The sequence below is a fragment of the Diadema antillarum genome, unplaced genomic scaffold (assembly GCF_040938485.1).
Source record: "Diadema antillarum isolate AM-2024a unplaced genomic scaffold, OU_Dant_1.0 scf00000230, whole genome shotgun sequence".
NCBI lineage: Eukaryota > Metazoa > Echinodermata > Echinoidea > Diadematoida > Diadematidae > Diadema > Diadema antillarum.
Window position 1 is genome coordinate 41,125 of NW_027271119.1, and position 25,740 is coordinate 66,864.

At 38.7% G+C, this 25,740-nt stretch overlaps 1 protein-coding gene across 2 annotated transcripts; it reads left to right on the forward strand.

The window, feature by feature from the left end:
* The first annotated feature begins 1,666 nt into the window (after positions 1 to 1,666).
* LOC139724800 (UMP-CMP kinase-like) lies at positions 1,667 to 25,510 on the forward strand. 2 transcript variants are annotated; one of them, XM_071635919.1, is made up of 7 exons: positions 1,667 to 1,765; positions 14,614 to 14,736; positions 16,325 to 16,468; positions 18,745 to 18,882; positions 20,791 to 20,867; positions 23,047 to 23,143; positions 23,893 to 25,510. In XM_071635919.1, the coding sequence occupies exons 1-7, from the start codon at positions 1,730 to 1,732 to the stop codon at positions 23,935 to 23,937; spliced, it is 660 nt and encodes a 219-aa protein (XP_071492020.1). In that variant the 5' UTR covers positions 1,667 to 1,729; the 3' UTR covers positions 23,938 to 25,510. The 2 variants fall into 2 exon arrangements, with proteins under 2 accessions (XP_071492020.1, XP_071492019.1); XM_071635918.1 differs by lacking the exon at positions 1,667 to 1,765 and adding an exon at positions 9,312 to 9,468.
* Positions 25,511 to 25,740: the final 230 nt, after the last annotated feature.

Sequence of the window (25,740 nt, forward strand, 5' to 3'; positions counted from 1 at the left end):
ATACACATGTATTTTTAAACATCGAAACAATAAATACCAACAGTAAATGAATATCAACAGAAACAGTTTTGATACACATAAGAATAAATATTTAAATAGAACCAAGGAGGTTTGAGAGATTGAGTTACAACTGACTATAATTATTCAATCAGCTGTCAGTTTTCTATGGATAGACGAAAGAATTCCACAGGTGCATTTGTGCCTTTGATGTTAGATGCTTGAAGCCGCCATTTTTCTGAGCAATCTGAAGATTAATTTTTAACGCTAACATAATATCGGGTATGCTGCGCGTTTATGATATAATGCAATGAAATTTCACCTAACATGATAGAGCTTATGAAACAAAAGTCAATTCCGTTCGAAAATATCTGCAAAAGTGTAGATCTGAGCTGTATTTTGTGAAAGTGTTTGAAATTTTACCCTCATGGAAAGCCGGTTTTATCACTTTTCTCCTTATTTCCGCAAAATTAAACTAATATAGTATCATCTTCAAGTAAAGTTCTTTATAAATTAATATGTCAGATTAGTACAGACGCGTACAGTCGAGTTATTTTGATATCTATTTCAGCAATATTTGAGCAATTTCTATTCGCGCACCCCCGTGCCTTTACCATTGTCTACCGCCCATCGTTTGTAAGTCGGGATAGCGAAAAGTATAATTATCATCACAAAGACATATCTTCCTTGGAAAGTGGCTGGTGATTATGCAGTGAGTCACGAGTCAATTGTCTTCGCATCTGAGCGGCAGATCCAGTTTGACACATACTTCAAATATTTTGAGTGGCGGCTTCGAGCATGGGATCAAAGCGAATAAGACTGTTGTGACTCCATTTCTCGAACCTCCTTGATAGAACTGTCACTCACTAGGCGTTTTCACATCAGCCCGATAAAAATCCAAGCTCGAGATATTTTTTAATGTCCCAAGTCAGAAAAATAGCGCGCTATTTCGAAACATCGGGCTGATGTGAAAACGACTAAATGTGATTAATACCCCCATAACACTGGAGGAGTTAGCTCAACCAGCAATTACTTTGTATGTTTTTTATTGAAAAAAAAAGATATTGTTACCATGGCAATGTATTGTTCAACACTGAATAATGTATATTTTGCTCACTGATTACAGTCACATGTGTCATATCTCAAGTCAAGTGCTCAAAACCTGAGTAAGATAGATAAATAAATTTCTATGAATTTCATTAAAAATGCAGTTACCACGGCAACACAATGTTTGACATTAAAAAAAAAAAAAAATTAAGTTTGCACAACAAATACTGGTTTGACGAATCCGACTGACGAATCCTCGTCTCTGGTCCAACGGCACTGTGGCGGCAATATAACTAGCGCCCCCATCGCCCTTGTACAGTAAAACCCGGTACCCATCATATCAGCGTTCATTTTTTTTTTTGCCAGTTCTGTAGGTTGTGCAGCGCTAGCGTGACTTTGAATCGAACTGACGTCGCGTACGCGTAAACTACGAGTACCTTACTGGCCTTCACTCGCCCACCGTCCCTGATCCCACGCCACGGGTATCGTATCCGGCCGGCGGCTCGCTTCGCGCAACTTTCATGCCGAGAGAGACCTGAGACTCTGCATGCTGCAGTCAAGTTCTTTGATTTCATCTTCAAGTGATTTTGCACCGCAGCAGCACTGAGGTGTTAAACTCAAAAGACTCAAACTCATCTTTCGGACAGTGAATGACCTCTGAGCTGAGTTACTGGGGAAACTGTGGATGATTCTACGACTCTTCAAGGGATTTGCTTCAAAAGTACGTTTCCGAGCACATTTTACTAATTCAGTAATTGTATGTAAATTACACAGCCCTGCCCCTGCCCTGGGAAGTACTCGAAGTGTCGCTGTTAGTGTTAGGCCCTATTACAAGTGTCAAGAAAGGCTACTTTACCTTGCCTTTTGCCATTTGGGCCAATTGCCCAATTTTGTTTAACGGTTAGGCCTAACAGCATGAACAGTTAGGTTCCTACTACAGAATAACTGCGACAGCCGCCACACGCAGTGCGCGGTCTCCGGGGCGCGTGTTTTTTTTAGACGGCACAGATTGGGGAAACTACAAATTTATCGGGGACCCTATGCCTAAACCTAACCCTAATCCTAATCCTAACCCTAACCATCAAACCCTAACCCTAACCCTAACCCTAACCCCAACCCTAACCCTAACCCTAACCCTAACCCTAACCATAACTAAAAACCCTAACCCAACGTTTTTCCCATAGGTTTAACACGCACCATGCCCCAATCTGTGCCGTCTTTAAAAAAAACGCGTCCGGGGCTAGGTTCCTACCTAGGTGCTAGGAGTAGAGTCTAATATAATATAGACCTAGTCTAGGTTACATACAATAAGTCAATGTAACGTTAGGTAAAGAACTAACTACACGCAGCTGCTGTTAAGCTGCTGTCGCGAAGCAACAGCGTTCTGGTCAGGCTAAGGTAGAACTAAACGTTAGAACTCTCAAGATGTAGAATCCATCCACTTGCTCATAAAGTGTTGCATCAAGAAGCATTAGCAGGAAAAGAGCCAATAACAAGGTATCATAGCTGCTGCTAGACAGAAAGATCCGTCTGTCCGGAGGACTCTTTCATATTTTGCCATTAACGCTGTCCTCCGTAGACAAGGGGATCCGTGAAGCCAGACGCAGTCTCCGCGGAACATTCCCCGACGGACAGATACAGACCGATCTTTCGGTCAAAGCTGCTGCATGCTGCCTTCCGTCAGTAGGAGACAAAAAGCATTGCCCTTGACTGAGGAGCTAGGCCATCACAACATTGTCGTTGTTGAGTGTTGACCTTACCGTTCTAGGAAAGAATTAACCCCGGCGCGGGGCACTGTAACCAGTAACAGCCCTACTCAGTACGTGTTGGGTTCGCTGCTGCGGTTAGGAAAGAATGAGATTTGATTTTGCAGAGGCCATGACTGTGCATTGTGGGATGCAGATGAGGTACATTGTAACCATGAATGTTCACACCTGTGGATGGTCTGGTGGATTTGATGATGAAAAAGCCTCACAGTTGAACACTACAAGCTGGGCATGGATCTTGTAGAACATCACATGACGGAGGTGTTCATGTCGCTGTTTGTATACTTGGGTGACCCGCACCTCGTCATCTATAGTAGTTAATGTTTGCGCATACTTGAATCACATTTCGCCACTGGAATTCTTTGAAATCCAACTCACATACAGGAAAAATGCTGAAAATTTCAATGGAATCACAAGTTCACTGATCGTTATCAAAAATTTGCTGCTATCGTCGTCAAACGCGATCGATGCGAAAAAGTTGTGCGCTAAGGAAGGGGCCCGCAACTCGTCACCCGCACTCCCAGAGACAAAGCACGTAAAAGACATGTGCGGGTGACCGTGATGCTCTCATAGACATACACGTAAAAGATGCGTGCGGGGACAGTGGTGATACTTATAACACGTATTCCGATTAAATTTCAGATTTTCGCGAAAAACTGTTCGGTTTTCACCACAATTTGCTTGGTTGTGGTGGCCCTGCCAAGTTTCAAGTGTACTGAACACAGTCCCGGTCATAAATTTTTGTTTAGTGCGCTTAAAACAATTTTAAGCGGGGTGACGGTATTCGGGCACCTCACTATACTGGTAGTGGTACAGTGGACTCCTGCTATAACGAAGTCCTTGGGACCGGCAGTTTACTTTCGTGATATTCAAATTTTGTTACAACCGAACAAATGGATCATCTAAACAATAAAAAACATAGACTCGAGAGCCCATAACTTTGTGACCTAACGTTAGATTTTTGTTTCGTTGTAACCGGAATTTTGTTATAACAGCTGTGTTCGTTATAATGGGAGTGCACTGTAGGAGTGATGTCCATCCCAGCCCCCCCCCCCCCCCTATGATTTCCGAGATGTGGACATTTTCTTGCTTTTTTTTTTAACAGAAACCTTTACAAATTTTCACCCAAAGTGTGCGCAAGATTGTTGAATTTCATTTCTGAAAGCACTTGCAAAATATCACTAGCACGGATACAGTACCTCTTCCCACATCCTCCCCCACTCAGTCCTTTCCTATAGACTTAATAGTACCCGTACCTTTATTTTAGCAAATTTTCATACATGTATGTTCCATCAAAAGCGTGCTGGAGATCTGTCACTTCAGTTCAAAGAATGCAAAAGTTCCCTCTTGTACGAGGGGATTATCTCCTTTTCATTGACTCTTTCCCTGCTTGGTTCCCCTCCATTGACCGCTGCACTTGTGGGATTGACAGTTTCCCAAATTTAATCAGAAATACGTAGATGTTTGTGATATATTTTCATTTGAATTCTAAAATTGCAAAAGCTCTCCTGTATACAGATTCATCAATCCTGGAGGGCAAGGGAGCAGTTACCCAACTCCCATGAAAGTATTGGGGGTACAATATTCAAAGTTATCATTTTGCCCCAAAGTAATTCCCAAGATGCAGAAATTTTTCTTGCTTTTTTGATGAAAAACTGTTTGAATATGTCACCCAAAGTGTGCACCAGATCATTGAACTTCAATCTCCCTTTACATGGGAGGGGGTACCCCCTTCCCAAACCCTCTCCCATAATAGGTCCCCTTTGTATACACTTAGTATACTTTTGAAATTGACAAATATCTGAACAGTTCATCAAAAAGCAATACAATATTTTTAATTTCAGTTCTTAAAATGCAAAGGTTACCTCGCATGGGAGGAGTTGGGAGATACCCCTTTCCACACCCCCCCCCCCCCCTATATTAGCCTCCCCTCCCATGCATTGATTATGGCTACACTTTGGGGATTGACAGTTTTCAAATATTCCACCAAAAGTGTGCACCACATGATTGAATTGCAATCATAAAAATGCAAGAGTTTCATCTTGTGGGAGAGGATATGTCTTCCCACTTTAATACTTCCCCGCTTGATCTCCCTCAACTGATGGCAGACTTACTACACCTCTCTGATACAAATTTCTGGATATTCCACCAAAAGTGTTCACCAGATCGTTGAATTTCAATTCTAAAAATGCAAAAGCTACCTCGAATGGGAGGGGAATAATTTATCCAGCTCCGATCCTCTTCTTTTTTTTCTTTAAAAAAAAGAACATGATATACAAACAGGAACAAAACAGTACATGCATTATAATTTGATACAATCAAACAGGCTTTCCACATTAAATATGAACTTAATACTAAAGTAGATGCCAAGATTACAATTTTTTAAGGCGATGTTGTACTCTGTTTTTTATTTAACACGAATATAAGAGAGCAGTGAAGGGAAAGAGGGTTTAACCTTTTGGAATTCTTCTTGCTCGGTCATCCTCCATATAGATTCGGTACACTTTCTCACTCTCTCTCTCTAATGAACATCTAGTACTAGTAGAGAAGATAACTTATACTCTACAGTGCAGTCTATTTTAAAACTCACCAAGGACCTTTTTTGTCTTAAAAGGCACCCTTGTTGGAAGTTGGAAGCAGAATTTCAAAAATCGAAAAGCTGTCTCTTCTCAGAGGAAGACACCCACCTGCAGGCAAGTTGCAACACATTGCCTTCTTGCCCTCGAATGAGATGTGGTAAATTTGACAGCGCCTGTTCTTTTCGTGAACATGATGCCACCTCACTGCTTGTTTGTTTGATTATTGTTGTTGTTGTTTTTCTTCCATTAGAAACTTACACAAAAATTCACAATGGCAGTTTAAATCAAATCCATTAGTTTAAAGTTAGTCCATGGATGCAACCAGGCATGGAATGAGCATACAATTTGTATCTTGCCCATGTGTGTGGGTAATTTTACAAAATGTCATTTGGAATATTAGCTTCACAAGGTTGTGTCAGACAAATTTACAGTTATTGCCTGACTGCTGTTGTGACTGTTGTTGATTGCTGTGCTATTTTAAATGTTATAACATTTTGTTCTGTTGTGTCCTTGAATATGATGGTGCTTTTCATGTTTCTCTGTATTATGTTAATAAGATTGACTGAATTCATTGAATGATGTGTCATTTATCAGGTCCACTTCCGACTATCCAAGACCAGTTGAAGTTATCATTGACAGTACAGTGAAAATATTCAGGTGTACACTATGTCGAGAGTTAGTGAATTACTGGTAATAACAGCAATATTGAAAAGCAGATTTTTTTTTTTAATTCATATGGCTTCAATGAACAGTTCAGAAAAGGAGACCCAGACAACTTGTGCCTTTTGCACACAGATTACACTTGTACTCTGCCAATGAACCTCATCCAGTTGTCTACTGTAACTTTATACTGAGAGAATTTTCCGTCTACTTGTAGGTCATACAACTGTGCATACATTGTATACTTCAGGGGATGTGTACATACACGTAATGCTCCCAAAGTACAACATTTTATACATGTACAATGTATGTATCGTCTATTGCACTTTGTTCTTTATTTTATGCACCAGTGATTAATGTGAGAGGGTAAAGATAAACACCAAAGCATGTCTTCCTCTAGTGGGATGGACTTACACAATCCACAGTGTGCTGATTAGGAAGATAGTAATGTAGGTTGATCTACCTGTCATCTTCAGTACACCAAATTGTTACGTACACTTTATGTTAGTTTAATTCCCTGCCCTTATCATGAGCCACCAATGCCTCCAAGGCAAATGTTGATTCTTCCAGTGTACAGTACTGTACATGTCTCCTCCACTAAACTTGTAACTGCAAGGCATTATGTTTTCAGGTTGTCCGTCTCCCTGTCCATCGATGGAGCTACTACTAGTACAGTACTCTCCGCATAATTGGGTAGGCTCAAGCAGAGCATTTCTTACCCGATTAAGCGGAGTACTCGATTAACAGAAGAACACTTCTAATTCACAATTGACACACATGATTTCTTGTAGTGTTATACAATTGTATCTGCGATAAAATGTGGGTAGAAATAAGATTAGAAGAAAATTATTTACCCTTTTATGCGGAGAGGCAACCCGATTATCAGGTAATTTTAATGTGCATTGGAACTGATTTTGATATTACTACCCAAACGGAGTACCCATTTAAGCAATACCCGATTACGCGGAGAGTACTGTACTGTAGCTCCATGGTTCATATGTCCAGCACCATGTTGCCGTATTTATGCAAAATGACGTGTAGAGACTACATTGTAGATGCACGATTAGATTTTCCATTCATAACTGCAGTTTGTAATGACCAGTCACCAATGTAAGTTGGTTGTATAGGATGGAATTAAGTTATTAAGTATGTTTCCATCATGAGCAAGATAGTGGTAATACTAGCTGTAGGTCAGAGGTCAAGATCAGGGAATCCTGTGCTTTAGTAAAAATTCATGTATTTCCTAAGCCATAACTTTATGGTACTAAGAATGTCCATTTGAAATATCATTTGGTAAGCAGGATGGAAGCAAATCAACAATCATTCTCATGACATGAGGGAGGTGAAAGATCAAAGGTCAAGGTCAAATATTACAAAACTTTAGCTAAAATGTTATTTTCTGTCAAAAAAAGAAGAAAAAAAATATATACTGCATTATAGTACAATACTCTAAGTAGACCTGTAAAAGTCCAATGATATTTTCTTCATATTTTATAACTCAAAATATCCTTTTAATTTGACCCTGAGTAAATAATAAAGCACGCTGTATTATCAAAAATATTATATAGTGAAATGTTCATTTCAGGATTCCAGTATGTTAATTTCAGTATTCCAGGTTTGTGACTGGCTGACTCCAAACTAAAGCCTGGTAATTCAAAACAAGACCACCGAGTAGGACGACCTGGATGTGCACTTGTTGCCCGTTTGTAGTGTGGTATTGTTTCGTTTTTCTCGCTGTCCAATCAAGAGCTAGGCAGGGAACCCGAGCATCCAATGAAATGCTTTTTCTCATTTTCCTTAGCTGCAATTGTGCATTCGTGTTGTATTTTTGCTGGCTCCAGACTGAATTTTACATGAGTAGCAAAACAAAAGGCAAAAGAAAAAGTTGAAAAGTTGTTTTTGACATTGATGGAGAATTTTACAGAAACTTTGTAAAGTGTGTGTAATTTCCATTGACGTACAATGCATATATATGGTCTGGTAATCACAAACATACTTATGCCAGAGGGATTTTGATGCTCTGTTATCAAAGATAGTGCTTGTCAGTGCACCACCTTCTGTGTGGTACAATACAGGCCTCCAGAGGTATTACATTGATATAGCTGATGTTGCTGTATAGTCAACAGTCACACAATACATACTTTTACCCAACAGTTCTGTCAAAACAAAAAGTGAGCCCCATGAATGAAGGCAATTTGGTGTGCTGCCATTCAAGTTCAAGCTAGAGTGTATAAAACATCATGTTCGTATAGCAGCCCATTCACTCATACAGTATATCAGAGTTTAGTTATTTATCATGTATTTTGTATGATGCTGATCTAAGTATTTAATGTATGATATAATTTGACTTTATTGTATGATACTGTCCAAAATATTTTCCTGTTCTTTAGTAGTCTGAATTGTTTGTAATCTTGTTTTGTTACCTTTTCTAAATCTATAAGCAGTACAACATTTCTGTGAATTGTAGAAGTTACTATAAAGCCATTCATTCCTTTGTTCCTGCATTAACAGGGAAAAATAAACAAGATAAGGAGGTTTAAAACCACTGTTAACAAGGTTATCACAATTCCACTAAAAAGGTGGGATTTAAGATGGCAATCAAAGTACAGGTACTGCACTCCTGTATTAATTCCTGTATGTGGAGAAAGCTCTGATACCAATTACCTGCGTCTGATTTGGCAGACTGTTATTTGCCATTGAGCCCAGGAGTGCACTTGGAAGTGGCAAGCTATAGTAGGAACGTGAGTAATCAAATACTGAATACACACATGTGTGCACTTGCACACCCTCCCACGCACACACATTCTGCGTGCACTGATTGGTGCTCCATCCACACTCTGGTGCACAGGTGTACCAAATGGAATCCATTCATAGGGTATTGGGGGGGGGGGAGGAGTAGGAACACAGAAATGAGTTGGCAACATGTGTTGTGGCTGGCTCCATCAGAAGAGCAGGCCTCAAAAATAGAACAGTCCACAAACTCCTTTCGTTGCGTCCTAATAACCCTGGCTTTGTACCAGCTTGGCTGTCGTCATACGTGGCAGAGGCTTAGGGTAGAAAGTAAATGGAACCACAGGGGTAGGATTGGGAGAATACAGAGGCCTCTCAGGCTTAATACTATTAAACTGGAGTCAGGCAAGTGTGGCAACTGGATTGTAACTTTTCATCGTGCAGACTCCAGCACCCTAGATTGGTTTGGATAAGTTGCTTTTGTGGGACAGCATTGAAGCAAGGACATTACTTTCCACAGTTGTACTGCTGCCGGTAGATCAACTGTTGCCCAGAACTGCACTTGCTCAGTTCAGTACTGCGAGCAAACATCTCTTTGCAAGGCACTTTATAACTGGAGGTGCAGAATGGGTGTTATTATTTCCTACTTTTGGCCTGGTGAGAAAACAGAGACCAACATCGATGTTGAGGTATGATATCTCCCTATGAACTTCTCATGTAAACTGTTCTTACTGTAAAACCAGGAATTTCCTCCAATGCATAATTTTGATTTTGCAAACTTCACGAGAGCCGAAAGATTTCATGAAATTAAAATGCATGCGAATGTGCTTGTCTACACTATGCGAATTGAATGCCAGTGGCAATTTGTGACAATTTTGTGGCACAAAAAAGGACGTCGGCTCAATTTCGCAAAAATTTCATGCTGCGAATCCTACAGTAAGATTAGTATTCACTGTCTTCATTTGTTTATCCTCTAGCTGCATTTCTCATAATGATATGATAGAGAAATCATAAAACTGCATCACTCTGAGGATTGTTGCAGATGACAGTGTTTAGGTACCGTACATGTGCTTCATGTAGGACAGTGACTTGACCCCAATGGGCAACATTATAATTTGTAAAGTTTTCCATACATGATACAATATACGTGACCAGCATTACACCCAAAAATAATCTGTCTGGCTTGGAATACAGTCCCAGCTGCCTGACACCATGCAATTATGCACACATGGTACTCATTGGATCCCTGCACGTGCTGCATTTATACTGTTATGTATCGGTACATTGTAATGATGTGTATATTGTGGAGCTGATCTTAAGTTCTATAGGGAATGTGCCTATCAGATAGTGCATGCACTCTTCAGAATCAGGATAGGGTTTATAGAGTTCAAGGTTTATCATGTAAAATAGTGTTGGTCAGTAGCCCCCTTTTACATTGCACACCAGTGAAATCAGTTTGTGTAGTATACCTGGGTGTCTTTGATCATTGAAAAATCCAGCAGTGTACATAATGTATGCCTAAAAATACTGGATCCCAAAAACAATCTTCAGTGAGTCCTCTTTTCTACTTGTGTATGACACTATCTAACAATTTCCCTGATAGATTTGTAAACACAATTCTGTCATTCACCCTGTGTACTACAAGTATAATTATGTGTACACTTTACATCCAATACAGTTTCATGGATTTTCTTTCCAGTCATGAATGCTTTGCCTTGCTGGTGAGCAATATGTACATGTGTAATTCACTGCAGACAATTTTATAATTGGCATTTGAATCAGCATGTTATTTTTGTATTGCAAAGATGTCACTTAAACAGTACGGTTGGTTTTATGTGAAGGTGTATAGCATGTAGGAGTTTGCCATGGGGAGTTGTAGGCCTCCTGTGTTTTCTCTCCCTGACATCACGTTGTGGAATGTGTCTCAGCCCATTATCATCTGGTAGCCTTGAGTAAGCCCTATAATACACAGTCTGTTCAGAGTCTATCAGAAGCATGGTGGAAACGAGTGAATGACCTTTAAAAGTCACATGGACTGCTTTTTGAGGGCATTATTGATATTATTGCTCCAGGAATCTCATCTCTATGCTGTGACCAGAGAAGCTCACCCCAAGGATCGTAGCGTGGAGTTGATATCCCAAGAGACAATAATATCAAAATAAATGAAATTTTACATGATCGTTTACGATGGCGCTAACCAGTTCACACATCAGGTGTTGTCATACCTGTACAACAGTGGTCATCTCATGTGCGATGGAAACCAATGCAAGTGTTTATAGTCCATATCTTTTTCATACACCTAGTAAAATTGCACTAAAATGTACATATTGTACAAGGTATGTTCTGTACTAATTGCAATGCATGTCAGGTTGTTTCAGTGGTTGCTACACATGTGTGTGTTGTGTACTTCTCGGATTCACACACTACTAGTGTTATAAATTGAGAACAAATTGTTGTGTACAATTGTACAAAGGCCAGGCCATTGCCATTGCGAACACTCTGCACAAGGGTCACCTCTCATGCTTGTGCTCTATGTAAGCCTGGCATTTCCATCATTACACATGTCCTTGAACATTTGTACTCTGTACATATCCTGCATTATACATAAAAGAGGGCAGTTTCATGAGTGCTATGAGGGCCATTTGGCAAGGGCAGTTCGGGTACTATGAAGCTGCTGCATGGGTAATTGTTGAATTTATGCTTAAAGGGGATGACTAGTAACTGATCAGTGGGAAACAGTCCGAATGCCGAGGGATGATTGTTCCAATTCTTGTGGGATTCATTTAAGAGTACATTATTATATCTATTGTTGTGTGAATATTTTACTTCAGAACTGTCTAATATTCAAGTAATATGCAGCTTAATGCCCCGTCACTGACCAGGCATGCACGCTAACCTGGATAGCATTAAGCTGCACATTTCTTTAATATGAGACCATTCTGAAGAAAATAATTTTCACACAACAATAGATATAGGCCCTATAACTTACTCTTGAATGAATCCCATAAGGATTGGAACAATCATCTCCGAGCATTTCCACCAATTTCCACTGATCAGTTACTATCCTTCCTTTATAAGTATATAAGTCTATTTCATCCAGTCATAAAATTATGAGGATTCATCAAATGACGCTGCATATAATGAAAACCAAATATCTTTGGTTTTCTTAATCCTAGGAACATATCACAAACTGTATTTCATGTCGAATTTTGCATATTGAGTGATCAAGTAAAATAGTATATAATTCTAGCCTTTTAAACTGGGTATTCATTATAAGTACTGTACAAATGGGATTACATTTATGTAGGCCTACTAGAACTTGCTCTTGCGGTGAGTGTGAGTATAATAATAATAATAATAATAATAATAATAATTGCATTTATATGGCGCTTCATACTGACGTTTCTAAGCGCACTTTGCTACTCATACAAATAGATTAGAAAACACAATAACATTAACAAAATCAGCGTTAACAGTAACAAAAGAAGAAGAAAGAAAAGAAAAGAAAAGAAAAATACATGTGATACAATGGTACAATAATTGATAACTGTGGTGTGGTGTGGAGTAGTGTGGAGTAGTGTGGAAACTTCAGACAATAGAACAATTGTATGTTCTGTTGTCATGAAAGTGAGATTATTTCGTGCATTCCTGTGGTATCATATGATCATATGAGTGCCAGTATGAGTAATCACCATGCTACAGCTGTGTTAAAAAAAAAAACACACAGTGTGTTTAAAAACAGGAAGCCAAGCCTTAAAAAGAAGAATTTTCACTTTGAATTCGCAAGCAAACAGGGTTTTGATTCACAATGGAACTGTGTATCAACTACATCATTGTAGGATTTATGATACTTCCTCGTCATCAAAACATATTGTTATTCCTGATTGTTAACACTAGCTCTTATATGTACATTGTACCAAGAGGGTGCTATGCAACCTCCATGATTGTACCTTGAAAGAAGCATTTGTATTAACAGGAGGTCATAGCAGATAGTGTGCATTAATTTTGTTCATGGCATTGTGTGTGTACATGTAGGTGTGTGTGTGTGTTGGGGGGTGCTTCTGTAGCAACAAAGCTTTTAGACATGGGAGGATACCCTGTGTCATCACTCTTTAGTGCCTATAACAGAACAGTCATTCTGCCACTGAAACAAGCCTTCCTGGAGTTACAATGTATAGTAGTTGGTTCCAACTATCCTGTAGATTTTATGTGTGTAGTAGGTGACAACAGGGCCCCATTTAATAAAAGATGGTAGGATAGCAACTTTTGTGGAATGGTAACTTTCCACTGCAACAGCCAATGAGGAAACTGGATTCTTTTCGTTACCATGACAATGGCCATTCCAGAAAGAGTTGCTATCATATCAACTTTTTATGAAATGGGACCCAGATCTGACATGGCTTGGTATTCATTCTGAGTTATCTAAGGCCCTGTTTTAACAGACCTTACCGCGACAACGTCGGGATGCGGAGAACAAAATTCCTCACCTCAGGCAGTAAAACTGCAGGAGAGAGTAAGGGTACCATTTTAACAGACACACACCAAAAACCTGCTCTGGATAGGTTTCTAAGAAGGGGGTGTGTCCACTGATGCGGCTACACCGGCCAGTGTCCCAAGTCTGTAAACAAAACATGACAATTACTGATCTTGACTACATGGCGATTGGTGACTTTGAATACAGTGTACTGTAAAACGAGGAATTTTCGCGTGCACTTTAATTTCGCAAATTTCGCGAGCGCCAAGATTCGCGAAATTAAAATGCACGCGAAAGTCCTTGTTTACACTATATGCATTGAACGCCAGTGGCACTTCGCGAAAATTTCATGCCACGAAAAAGGCTGTCGGTTCCAATTTGCGAAAAATTCCTGCCGCGAATATATCGTGTTTTACAGGATACAATTCATGCACATGATTGGCACATGGTTTGTCACATGTTGAGTGTATCAAAGGAATGTACTGCACTTAAGTTTAAACAGAGGGGTTACCCAGGTAATGTCCTGGCAATTACCCTTGCTGGCTAGGGTAGAATTTGGCAAAAGTTACCCGACAGCGTCTGAGCATCATTTTGCAAGGACCGTTTTTAAAGGCAAGGTAAAAAAAAAGTAACCTTGATGCTACCCACATGTAGTTGCGGTAAAAGACTCTATTAAAACGGGGTTTTCTATGATTAGACACTTCGAACATTGTACATTGTATGATTGTGGTGTACACTAGTGTAGTATGTCTACTTTCACTCACTTTGGTTGGAAGAGGTTGTTTTTGTGGTTTTTTTTCTATCATTGCGTGAGAATTTTTCTATTGAGGAAATTTCCTTGCATTTAAAAAGCAGTACCGGGTACCTGTTTCCCCTCCTATACTTTGAATATGTATCAAAGGTACAGCTGGAGCTCATACTACAGCTCTTTTTTTCTCTCCTTCTGCATTTTGTGTCTGAAGTGATAATGGTCATAATAATGATTTAATAACAGAATTAGTAATGATGATGGCATAATGTGCTAGCTCCTCCTTGATAGATACTGTGCTGTGAGACACAGCTTGAGAACACCCCCCCCCCCCCCCCCCAAAGAAACAGAGAGAGCATGATTGTGTGCCTTCAGGCAGATTTTGAAAGATTCCAGAGATGAAATATCAAATGTATCACTGATCAGGTATCGTATGCTGTACGGTAGACTAATGATTCATGTTCCTATTTCACCGCATTATCTTTCTCTTGTGAGATTATTTGTTTCTATTTTGTCTTCCATGTATAATGTACATGTATTTGACAGGTTTTTTTTTTCCACTTGTGTACAGATATAATTAAATCTACCTTCACACTCTCTATTCAATATTAGGCTGTCCAGTCTCCAGCTGTTGGTGTGCGGTCGGATGTCATGGCTAGTGTCAAACCTTTAGTGGTCTTTGTGCTGGGTGGACCAGGAGCTGGAAAGGGGACCCAGTGCCAGAAGATTGTTGAGGTGAGAATAGGACTATCATAGCAATGAAAATCCTCAACTTTAAAGGACAAGTTCACCTTCATAAACATAAGGATTGAGAGAATGTAGCAATATTAGTAGAACACATCATTGAAAGTTTGAGGAAAATCAGACAATCCGTTCAAAAGTTATGAATTTTTGAAGTTTTTGTGCAGTACCCGCTGGATGAGAAGACTACTGCAGTGTATGAATAACTTAGATGTCACATGCGTACAACAATATAAGGAAAATATAAAGAGAATTTCACAAAATTCCATCTTTTGAGAAAAGTACACATTCCCCTGACTCGTTACCGATAAATGTTATGGGTAATATTATTCCCCCTGCCTTTAGAAAGAGGCAAGTCAATTGCTCTTTTATTATGCGAAAAAAGTGAAAATATGTTGAATTTTCTTTTATATTTTCTTTATACTGTTGTACGCATATGACTCACAAGCTGTAGTAGTCTCCTCATCCAGCGGTTCCAACACAAAAATTTTAAAAATTCATAACTTTTGCATCGATTGTCTAATTTTCCTCAAACTTTCACTGATGTGTTCTACTAATATTGTTGCATTTTCTCAATCCTTATGTTTATGAAGGTGAACTTGTCCTTTAAATAACACAGCAGGGTCCAAAAACACAGAACATTAATATCAAACATTAATACAAATAATGAGGGTAAGCAGAAGCTGTTTGAGAGTTCTAATTGCAGTGTTCGCTTGCATTTAAAGAAAATCAGCTCTTGAAATGCCACTAAATTTCCTCACTAAGTTTTAGAGAATAGTTTTGAAGCAAAAGAAAATCAAAGTGCTTTTGTCATTTGTCATTTCTCACTTAAGAAACTGTCTAAAATTTGTCACAAGCCTGTATTATCCTTGAAAAACCGCTTGCATAGACTTTAAAGAAAATAACAAAAATGAAACAGTACATGTTTTTTCATTCAAAGTCCATTATTGGCTCCAGTAAGGTCAAGTAATCTGTTGTTGATGCATACAAGTTCATGGCATGGATAGCAAGTACTATGTACAGTATGTAATGATGACCTAGTACATGTACTTACAAAATAAAAAATGGCAACACCTTATGCATACGTAGTAACGTCAATCCAAAAGTAAGTGTTGAATTGTTTTTTTTAACAGAGTACTCTTTCCCCCATTTCTGTTTTGTTTTGTTTTGCCAACCGAGGGTGATGTACAGGTATATGAATATCATGTACTGTATATTGAGAATGTTGTACAGTGTGATTTATTGTACTCTGTCACCTCAGCACTGAAAAGGGTTTTGAAAGTGCAGTTGTATTGTTCCCTTACAATGTCCATTTACATTGTGCAACGTGCCCAGTTAAGTTTTACGTGAAGCTGAACCCAGCAATACAGGTATAGTTGTCCAGCAGGTTTCAGTACAGATGTATTATCAAAGAAGAACTTTGTACATTTGTATCTGTGAACTGACAAATAACCACAGTGTTAGTTAAGTTTCTGCTGTTGCACGCCATGAAGCATACTTTGCTTACATTTCATTATAATGTCTTTTATTTCCAAGTCTATTACCATGTATTTTGATTGCAACTTATCATCTTTTTCCACAGAAATATGGCTTTGTTCACCTTTCAGCTGGAGACTTGCTGCGAGAGGAAAGGAAAAGTGGCTCTGCAGATGGTGAACTCATCGAAAACTACATCAAGAATGGAAAGATAGTTCCTGTGGAGATTACACTCAGTTTGTTGGAGAGGGTAAGTCACACAGTTATCAAGAATTTCAATTTTTCTGGTTTATGGGGACACATTGAAGGGGGTACCATAAAGAAGCCAGTTCAGTGTGCGTTATACCGCAATGTTTGCAAACGTGGGTGAATCAAATTCCCTGAATCACCAATTTTACATTCGGATGCACTGTTCAAATTCAATCAGGGAAAAAGATGAAGAGAAGGTTGATCTAATTGAGGCTGAACCCAAAGTCTGATCAATGAAATATGTGTGTCGGTATACCATTTTTATGTGTTACAAGCAGTCATACAGTGGGTTGTGCAATTCTCGCTATCGCCAATGACGTAAAAAGTACCCGGATGTTGATTTAAGCGTCATTTACGGTGCATTATGGGATAGTCCGGTAGCAAAGTCACTTCCATTCGTACGCGCGTGAGACGTGACTAATGCTATTTACACACACAACCGACTGTATTCTACGTGTACTTCCGGTTTTCTCGACTTGAATTACAGCTTTAATATGATTTGAAATTTCTCCATTCTTAAGAAATTGCTGTTAATACGACTATTAGTTGTTGCTGCGAAGCTGCCATGTGTTGTTCGCACGACAATAAATGAAAAAAAATCTGCAGAAATAGGACCCTTACTGGCATGCGAGACGTGACGTGGCCGCGTGGGTGAAGTTTGCGGGTGACTCCACAGCGCAGTACGTGCACGCGCGACTTACTAGTAGTGGTAGTAGGCCTAGTGCCTACGTACTTATTTGGAAGAAGTTGCTTCGGAGACAGGATAAGTTCGAGATCACGGTTCGTTCCCGATTGTGTTCGCGGCATTTCGACAGAGAACAAATAAAAAAAAAGATGGGCATTCCACGACGATATCCAGGTGGGTGAATATTTTCCAGCATATTTTCAGCGTATGCAGAGATGACTGATCTGTGATGTGCATATCGATCGCAAGCAGTACGCTGTACCGGTATGTGTTAGCTTATGCGTGCAGTGGCTAGTGGTGTATGGTGCATGCTAATGCAAGGCCGGCCGCCGGCCTAGGGCAATGCATGCGGGGACTACAGTAACAGTGTACGAGTATGACGGGCCTGGCCACTCGCTGGCTCGGGCGGTAGTATCCGTGGTCGGCGCGGCGCTATAGGTAAGGTACACGTACGCGCACGCTAGCGCTGTGCAAATTATGCCCCGCGCCGGAAGTGCTCTTGCTACGAAGTGCACTAAATCTTGACGAAAAAGCCACATCCGGGTACTTTTTACGTCATTGGCGATAGCGAGAATTCACTACTTAGTAGCTTGAGATGTTAAGGACCATTACTGTGCATTTGCTTAACTTCTTGCAGAGAGAAAAAAAACAAAAAACTAGCACTAATTCACATCAAATCTAAGTCGGTTGATTGATTTGATGTTTAAAGTGAGTACACTTTGTAGCCATTGGGAGAGAGATGGTTGTAGCCAATTTATTCACTTTCCACATCAAGACTGCCCCTTTAATGAAGGGATAGAAAACATATGATATGTATTTCAGTGGTTTCCTCTCTGAAGATGTTTTCCTCATGTTTGAATGTATTACTGAAGTGAACAGATGAACAGAAAAATTGACAATGCAGTCCTTTCTGCAAAGCTTTCCTTATCACGTCTCTGTCACTAGATTTATTGTTTGGTGTGACATACAACCCTTGTATGCAATATCAAAGTAGAATAGTCTTCTGATGATAGCCATTTTTACTGGTACAAGTCACTCCAAACTTGTTAATGGTTTGGTTTACATTTGTCGGTCCAGATAAAGTCTTTGAAGTACTTCCTGGTGCACAACCTGCTGGATATGCAATCAGTTTGAAATCAGGAAAGACTTGTTGTTGGTAGTGTTGAGCACATGGTTTGGTTGTGTAGTTGCTCATTGATGAATGCCTGCTGATGTTAACATGGTATTGAAGGTGAAAGTAACATTAGTTGAATATGTTTGTACATTGTGGTCAATATTTTCACCCTATCAATCTGATACTCTTGAAAGAGATTTATTCAGAATCCTTCAATTTAGAAGCTTAATCCATAGTTGTTATGATGTGAGGTAACCAAAGAGGACAATGTATGATTGAAAATTTTGTACAATCCAATTTGTGTAACAGAAGTATTTGAGTAACACCTCCATGAACAAACATGGCAACATAACCACAGAACAAACTACAGAAATAGTAAATGTACCACTCAAGCTGAAATGTATGTACCAATTTCTGCTGAAGTTTCCCCACATAAGATGGCAATGCAATCAATGGTGTACATGTATTTCTCTTGCAGAGCATGACCCAGAGTGCAACAAAGAAATTTCTCATCGATGGATTTCCCAGGAATGAAGACAACCTCTCAGGCTGGAACAAGAGAATGACAGACAAAGTGGACTTCAAGTTTGTCTTATTTTTTGATTGCTCAAAGGATGTAAGTGATATGTAATCTCACAATACTCTTGTTCGTAACTATCTTTCGTGTGTATGATGATCATTACCAACTTTCAAGATACAATTCTGTATGCAGTGTCGTCAGTCTTACGTATGTTAAATACTGAATGGGAAAGTTATGAACTGAAGCCACGCATAAGTAATGCATCATCGCAAAAGCCATATATAATGTCTGAATTATGTTTTTGGAGTTTTGGGTAGATATGAATTGTCAGATGCTAAGCCTACAAGGTATTAATTTGCCCTATTTGATTACAAGGGAAATATTTTTAAAAAGAATTGAAAATTAGAAAACTGTGAAGGTAGTATTGCCAAAGTTGGCTTTATATGCATTTTTCTTCCTTTTATGATCTCCTACTTTATACAAGTAATGTGATGACACACCACATGTGTTCATAATGTTTGAGTGGAAGCCTGAATGGCTGACCATTTCAGCATGATACTGCAGAGTAAAATTTTTCCTGTGATTCACCTTTCCCTCTTGGCCCAGTAAAGTTAAGTTTTGTGCATTTCAAAGTTTTACATGTCCAGAACCATTGTGAAATTTTGGCAAATGAAAGTGTACGTTCAACTGCAGTGCACCTTTAAGTATGCTATGTGCAATGTGTGTAAGTGTTCAGACTAGGATTTATTCTACAATTACCATGTGAGAATGTGTAGAGACATGGGAGCCTTAAACTGGCAGCATATGAAACCAATTGCTTTGCCAACTATTCAATTCAACATATTTGGACAAAACTTATTCAAACACAGCTGTTGCATTAGCCAATTTGAAGAAAAAAAAAAGACACACAAGATCACAGGAAATGAGTATAATATTTGCTGATGTGGAACTGCATAAGCACACAAATCCAGTACACTAAAGCTATATTTGCTGAAGGATATTTCAGTCTCGCCAGAACTCGACATTTGCAGTGGCCCAGAGCCAGTAAAAATTGATGTCAGGCCACCAAATTTCCAAAAAGGCTATCTTTTTGTGGCCAGTCAGGAATTTACAATGTGAAGGCCCATGCAATCCGAATGTATTTTGACCTCTATTGATGCCTTTTACACTAGTCTGTACAAAAGCAAATCACTAGATATACATCACAAAAATATGCATATTTAAACATTTTTCTTAATTTTTTTCTGCTTCCTGTTCAGCCCCACCTCTAAAAAGATCCTCTGAATCATTTTTTATGCATATTCCAGCTGTGTCATCATCCTCCTGTAACACTTGAGCTGAACATTAGACACAGTCATGTTCCGTACCATTCATTGCTATTACTACAGTGTACCTGCACTTTAATACTCACTATCACTTTTTTATTTTTAAATGAAAATGTTTCTGGCAAATTTTTGACATAGCAAAATGTACTCCATAATCAGTTACTTTAATATATTTTGTGAAATAAAATACAGAAAATAGAATGAAAGATATTGGAAAGTAATAGAATCTTGAAACTCCAAATGTTTTCTGAAATCATTAATGTGATCAAAGTCACACATTTTATATGTTTCTAGGGATATTGTTTGTTTTAAAAAGATAAGAAAAAGATCACTAGATTTCCATTTAAGACATGACTTTCAGGAAGAAATTTACCCTTCACTTTAAATCTTAACAGTTTTTTAGGGTGTGAAATTTGATTGTGAGTATATAGTGGCTTCCCAGCTCGAGTCATATCTGGATGGTATGCACAAACCCACTCAGGAAATCTATAAAGGCTAGTTTGTCTGTTTGTGTGTTCATTTGTTCATCTGCTGTAACTGCACTTTAAAGGGATTGTGTTTCCTTAAAGTGTTGTACAGTGTATGCATGCAAGGAGTAATGCCACGATATCATGAGATTCCTGTATTGCAATAATCTTCAATCAATATTTTATTTTCCTTCTGTTATCTCCAACCAAAGACATGCGTAAACAGAATTCTTGAGAGAGGCAAGACAAGTGGCCGTTCAGATGACAATGTTGAGAGCTTAGAAAAGAGGTAAGCCCACTCTTAGTTTTGGACAGTTTTCCACTGTCTTAGCCACATAATGTGATACTGTAAAAGTGGGAATTTTTGAGGTGTTGAAATCTTTGTGCTTTTCACGCAACCAGAAGCTAGTGCAAAAATAAAAGCACACAATTATTTTTGCATGTTATTGGTACCACTATTAATGTCTTGATTCTGCACAATTAAGAATGTGTGAAATTCATTTTACTCAGCCCAGGGCATAGAATTACTCGTGTGAAAATATCCACATTTGCAGTACTCACGAAATTATTAAGTGCATCTCTTGGCAAAACTGACTGACTCGACAAGTGAAACCCAGCACAAATTTATGCATGTCTAATATACACACTGTAGGATATTTCTCCAACTGCATTGTAAATTCATGTTAAACCAGACGCAGATAATTACGCTATGTTCACACAGTGTTCCTGGTGGCCACAGCAGGCCCTTTTGCCCAAAATGTACAGTGTATTATGCCGTTGGTAGGTGGGATATTCTCTCTTTTTTTTTTTGCTCCATATTCTAGTCGTGTCCTCACTCCAGTGAACTTGTTGCTATCAGATGTTATATTCCACATACTAAGAATCTTGCTATTAGATTGGTCAAGAGCTGATCATGTGATAAAGCGTAGTTTTGCCCATCAGATCACCTGAGAAGAAAAGTTCGTTACACTCTATGTTGATAGTCCCTTTTGTTTCGCTGATCTCTTCAGTCCATATATGAGATGAATACACGCGAAATAAAAGTTCGTTGCACTGTGGACTATCATTTAACCAGGTCACTTGATAGTACACAGTGCAATGCACTTTCACTTCAGTGCCGCGCGGTGCGCGGAGCAAATTCATTGTTTTGTCATCTACGCGCACACGTAGCCTAAGCCCTAAGGATACCTAAAGGTCAATTCCACGGAAAGGTTGCATTTTATGAAAATCGAACTATCGAGTATAGATTATTAATGAAGCTTAATTAGATGATCTGGTATTGTTTACTCAAAGCAGCCTTTCACAACGGATATTTTGATACCTCATTTGTGAACATCGGTGAATGTGGAGTGGAGTTATGTCCAAAAAACCTTAATTTTTCATAAAAATTGCCAATTTTTGCAGAATTTATGTATCATTTCTGATACACTATTATGACCATAATACAGCTTGTGTAATTCTCAGATGGCTTATTTTCTGAATGTTCTTTGGTCATATATTGGTTTTATGATGTTCTAGAACTTGTTCCGGCATCAGTAAATATTATTCTCTCAATCTCAAAATGTGGTAGTTGATAGCGTCCCATAAGTCACGTTTTTGTGTCCCATCAGTCACACTGGTTTTCCCTATCCTGCTACTGTACCAATGAGTAGATATTCATACCACTTGGCTCAGGGTAAGCACCAACCCTTTGCTACATTCAGGAAAGAAAATACCTTTCCAGAGACTCTGTGTGTAAGAATAGTTCAGAACTTACTTTCCCGTGTGATAAACGGTGGTCCTCAAATGTCCCATAAGTCACGACAGCAATTTTTCGTTGCTGTACATAATGTAATGATACTTTTCAAACTAAGTATGGTGTTTTCATAAACTGTGATATGATGGATCTAACCATGAACTGACAAAAAATGCATTTGATGCAACTATTTTCTCAAAATACTGGTTTGAAATTGCCGAAAATTGTCACTTTGTCCCATAAGTCACAATGGTATTGACCTAAAGACAGCTTCAAACGGTTTCAGATGTGGAATAAAATGGGAATTTCTAGGACCCTAGATGTGGAATATAAAGCAAATAATAGACTTTTAGTTTCAGGCAATGAGACAAACTATCACTTCCTCGGCGATCTGAATGTGTACGCTATCTTTCATCAGCTGCGCTTATACAGGAGCTGTCTTCAGTTCAACATTGTCAGTTTGAACCTCCAAAGAATATTGAATGACTGTAGCTAGTACCCGCATTTGTGTAACTACTTAATATGTAACTTGTGGTGCACACATTCTTTGCGTAGTATTTACTGAATTTATTTGTTGTTAATGCTTTTGATCTGGTATGCGGTTTACAATCAAGAGCATAGAAATTTGTGTTCTATGATATGTTTCTTTCACCAAGGGCATTACATGTTTAATAGCGATAATGTTACAGTGTCCCAATGATTGACAGTGCAACTTTATGTTTTATGACTTCAGGTTTGTAACATACTGGAATCAGACCAAACCAATCATTGACCACTATGACGCTCAGGGTAAAGTTAGGAAAATCAACGCAGAGGAGGGCCCAGACAATGTAAGTAATTATTCTGCAATTTCAGATTCTTTTTCCCCGTAACCTTGTTAGTACACCATGAATACTTTTGTAACTTTGTGTAGTTTCAGCCAGTTATAGGCATTTTGCTGATTTTAATACCTCTATTATGTAGCTGAGTCAGAGGGATAGTGTTGAAGATAGACAAGGGAGGGTATATCAATCTGATATTTACTTTCTGTGAGGCTGTGGTACACCCCAACCACAGAAAGTCAGTCGGAGGTAGATAGGAGTCGGCTTCTTGGTCAGTCTGGTGGACCATTGCAAAATCTTATTGCATTTATTCTACTTCCTCAGTATGTATACATGCGATGTGTATCTCACATAGCAAGCAATTTTGTAGCACCAAATCACACATGGAATTTTGTTCCAATGGCAACAGCAGAAAATTTTCAAGTGCAAAGGAATGTCATGAACAGACAAATTTAATGTGAAATGTGTAGCTACAGTATTATGAATTTCTTAGTAATGAATGCAAATCAGGGGGGTGTTTCATCAACGTTTGTCAGCGCTGACAATTTCAGCAAAATCCTTGGTTTTGATTGGCTGAGATGCTCTGGTCACTGACTGTTACTATGGTGATTCAAGTTGTCAGCGCTGACAAACGTTGATGAAACACCCCCCAGGAGGAATAATCTGCATGAATGCTAAAAAATGGCATTTTCTGCCATGATTTATGTGGTCCAGAATATGTTTTGTTTGAACAGTCTGCCTCTTCTGTCTTTGCACAGGTGTTTTCAGCAGTGATGCAAGTTTTTCAGGAGTCCGGTCTCTGAGCATGGCGGTTGACTGCAACTCAAACACTGTGGTCTGGCACTGTGGACTAAGTTCTTGATGCATTCGGTACCTTTTTATTGCGAATCAAATCAGAGATATATATTTGTGTAAATTTTCATACTATTTATTCCATATTTATGGATGATGCAAAAGGAGCAAACATTTCTTTGTTCATACTGAGTCAACCTATTCATAATGATAGGAAAGAAAATACATGGACATGGCAAGCATCACAATCATTAGATTACAGTTGGATTATCTTCATGTTTAATACTGCATACATTGGTATTTCCTCAATATTGTTGAGAAGGCATTACTTTCCATTAACAACAACGTGAAAAGAATCTCATGGTTTTTTTTTCCACAATTTTAATTCTCATTGCTCTGAAATTGAAGGTGAATGTAAGTCAAGGGCAGACTGAATGCACAATTTCCAGGTCATTGCCTCAATGTACAATAGGCAGCCCCAATGTGACAAAGTGATGTGTTATTATAGTCTAGTCAGCAGAAATTGTGTAGAGACCAGTGTTATACTAGTTGTAAAGTCACATGTGAGTTGCGATGCATAGATGGGACTATTTCGATGACATGCCTGGTTGGAAGATACAATACTCCAGCTTAAGATCTGTACCATGTCAGCACAACATGTTGAAATATTCTGACCAAACTACATGTATGTACAAATGAGGCAAAACAACAACAACAGAACCCCCACCCCAACAAACAAATGAACAAAACAGTTGAGGATTCATTGAACTCAATCCCAGTTGTAGCAAATTATTCGTATAATTCTTCTTTTTTTTTTTGTCAGTGTGCCAACCTTTTGATGGTGGTTTAAAAGGTTTTTGCTATTATTTTGTTTTTTTCTGTTCATACAAATTGATTGAATATCATTAGAGTTAAAACTCGTTTTTGTATGTTGTACATTGAATTCTTTCCACGTTTCAGTGGTTACCAACCAGCTCAGATCTAGGTCTGACATCGTTTTAAGTTGATTGTAACATTTCATCGTCAGTGAAGTGCTGTGCTAGTCCATGTTTGAGTTGACTTTGATCAATTGATAAATGAAGTAGACAAAACAGTAGAAGTGTCATGCAATTTGGGACACTACATGAAGATTTAGGACTGTATCTTGTATATTAAACAGGAGTTACATTGTATGTGTCATAGTCAAAAATGCACTTGCAACTTTGATGAGATGATGCTGGAAACTCAAAAGAATCTGATTGGCATGCCTAAAAATGATAACTTTAAGGGAGAAGAGGCTGCAGTTACTAAATTCATCAACCAAGAACATGATTTGTTTTTTCTTAATCAGTTCAATGCAAAACCCAATTAAAGAGTTACGAGGTGATGGCGGCATCGTCATCTCTTTAAATTTACATTCTTCTTTAATAAAAGTCTGATATAGCTGGTGCTTGAAAAAGTGTAAAGTTAAAGAAAAAAAATATCCTAAACTGTATCACACTAGGATGTCCAATTTTAATGAAACATTCATGTTTCTGTTTGTCTGATATTTCTGTATGCATTAAAGTCAATGTCAACATGGACTGGATTGCAGCTTCAGTGCATGTGATGTGAAATACATGCAAGTGTATTCCTGTACAAGCCTACATTCTTGTGTTTGTGATGTAGATAATTTGATGTACAGTGCACCCCTGTTATAACGAACACAGTTATAACGAAATTCTGGTTACAAAGAAGTAAAAAATTCAGGCTGCAACAGTTTCCTCTCTATGTATTTTTATTGTTTGTTTGTTTGGCTATAACGAAAGAAAACTGCCGGTTCCGAGGACTTCGTT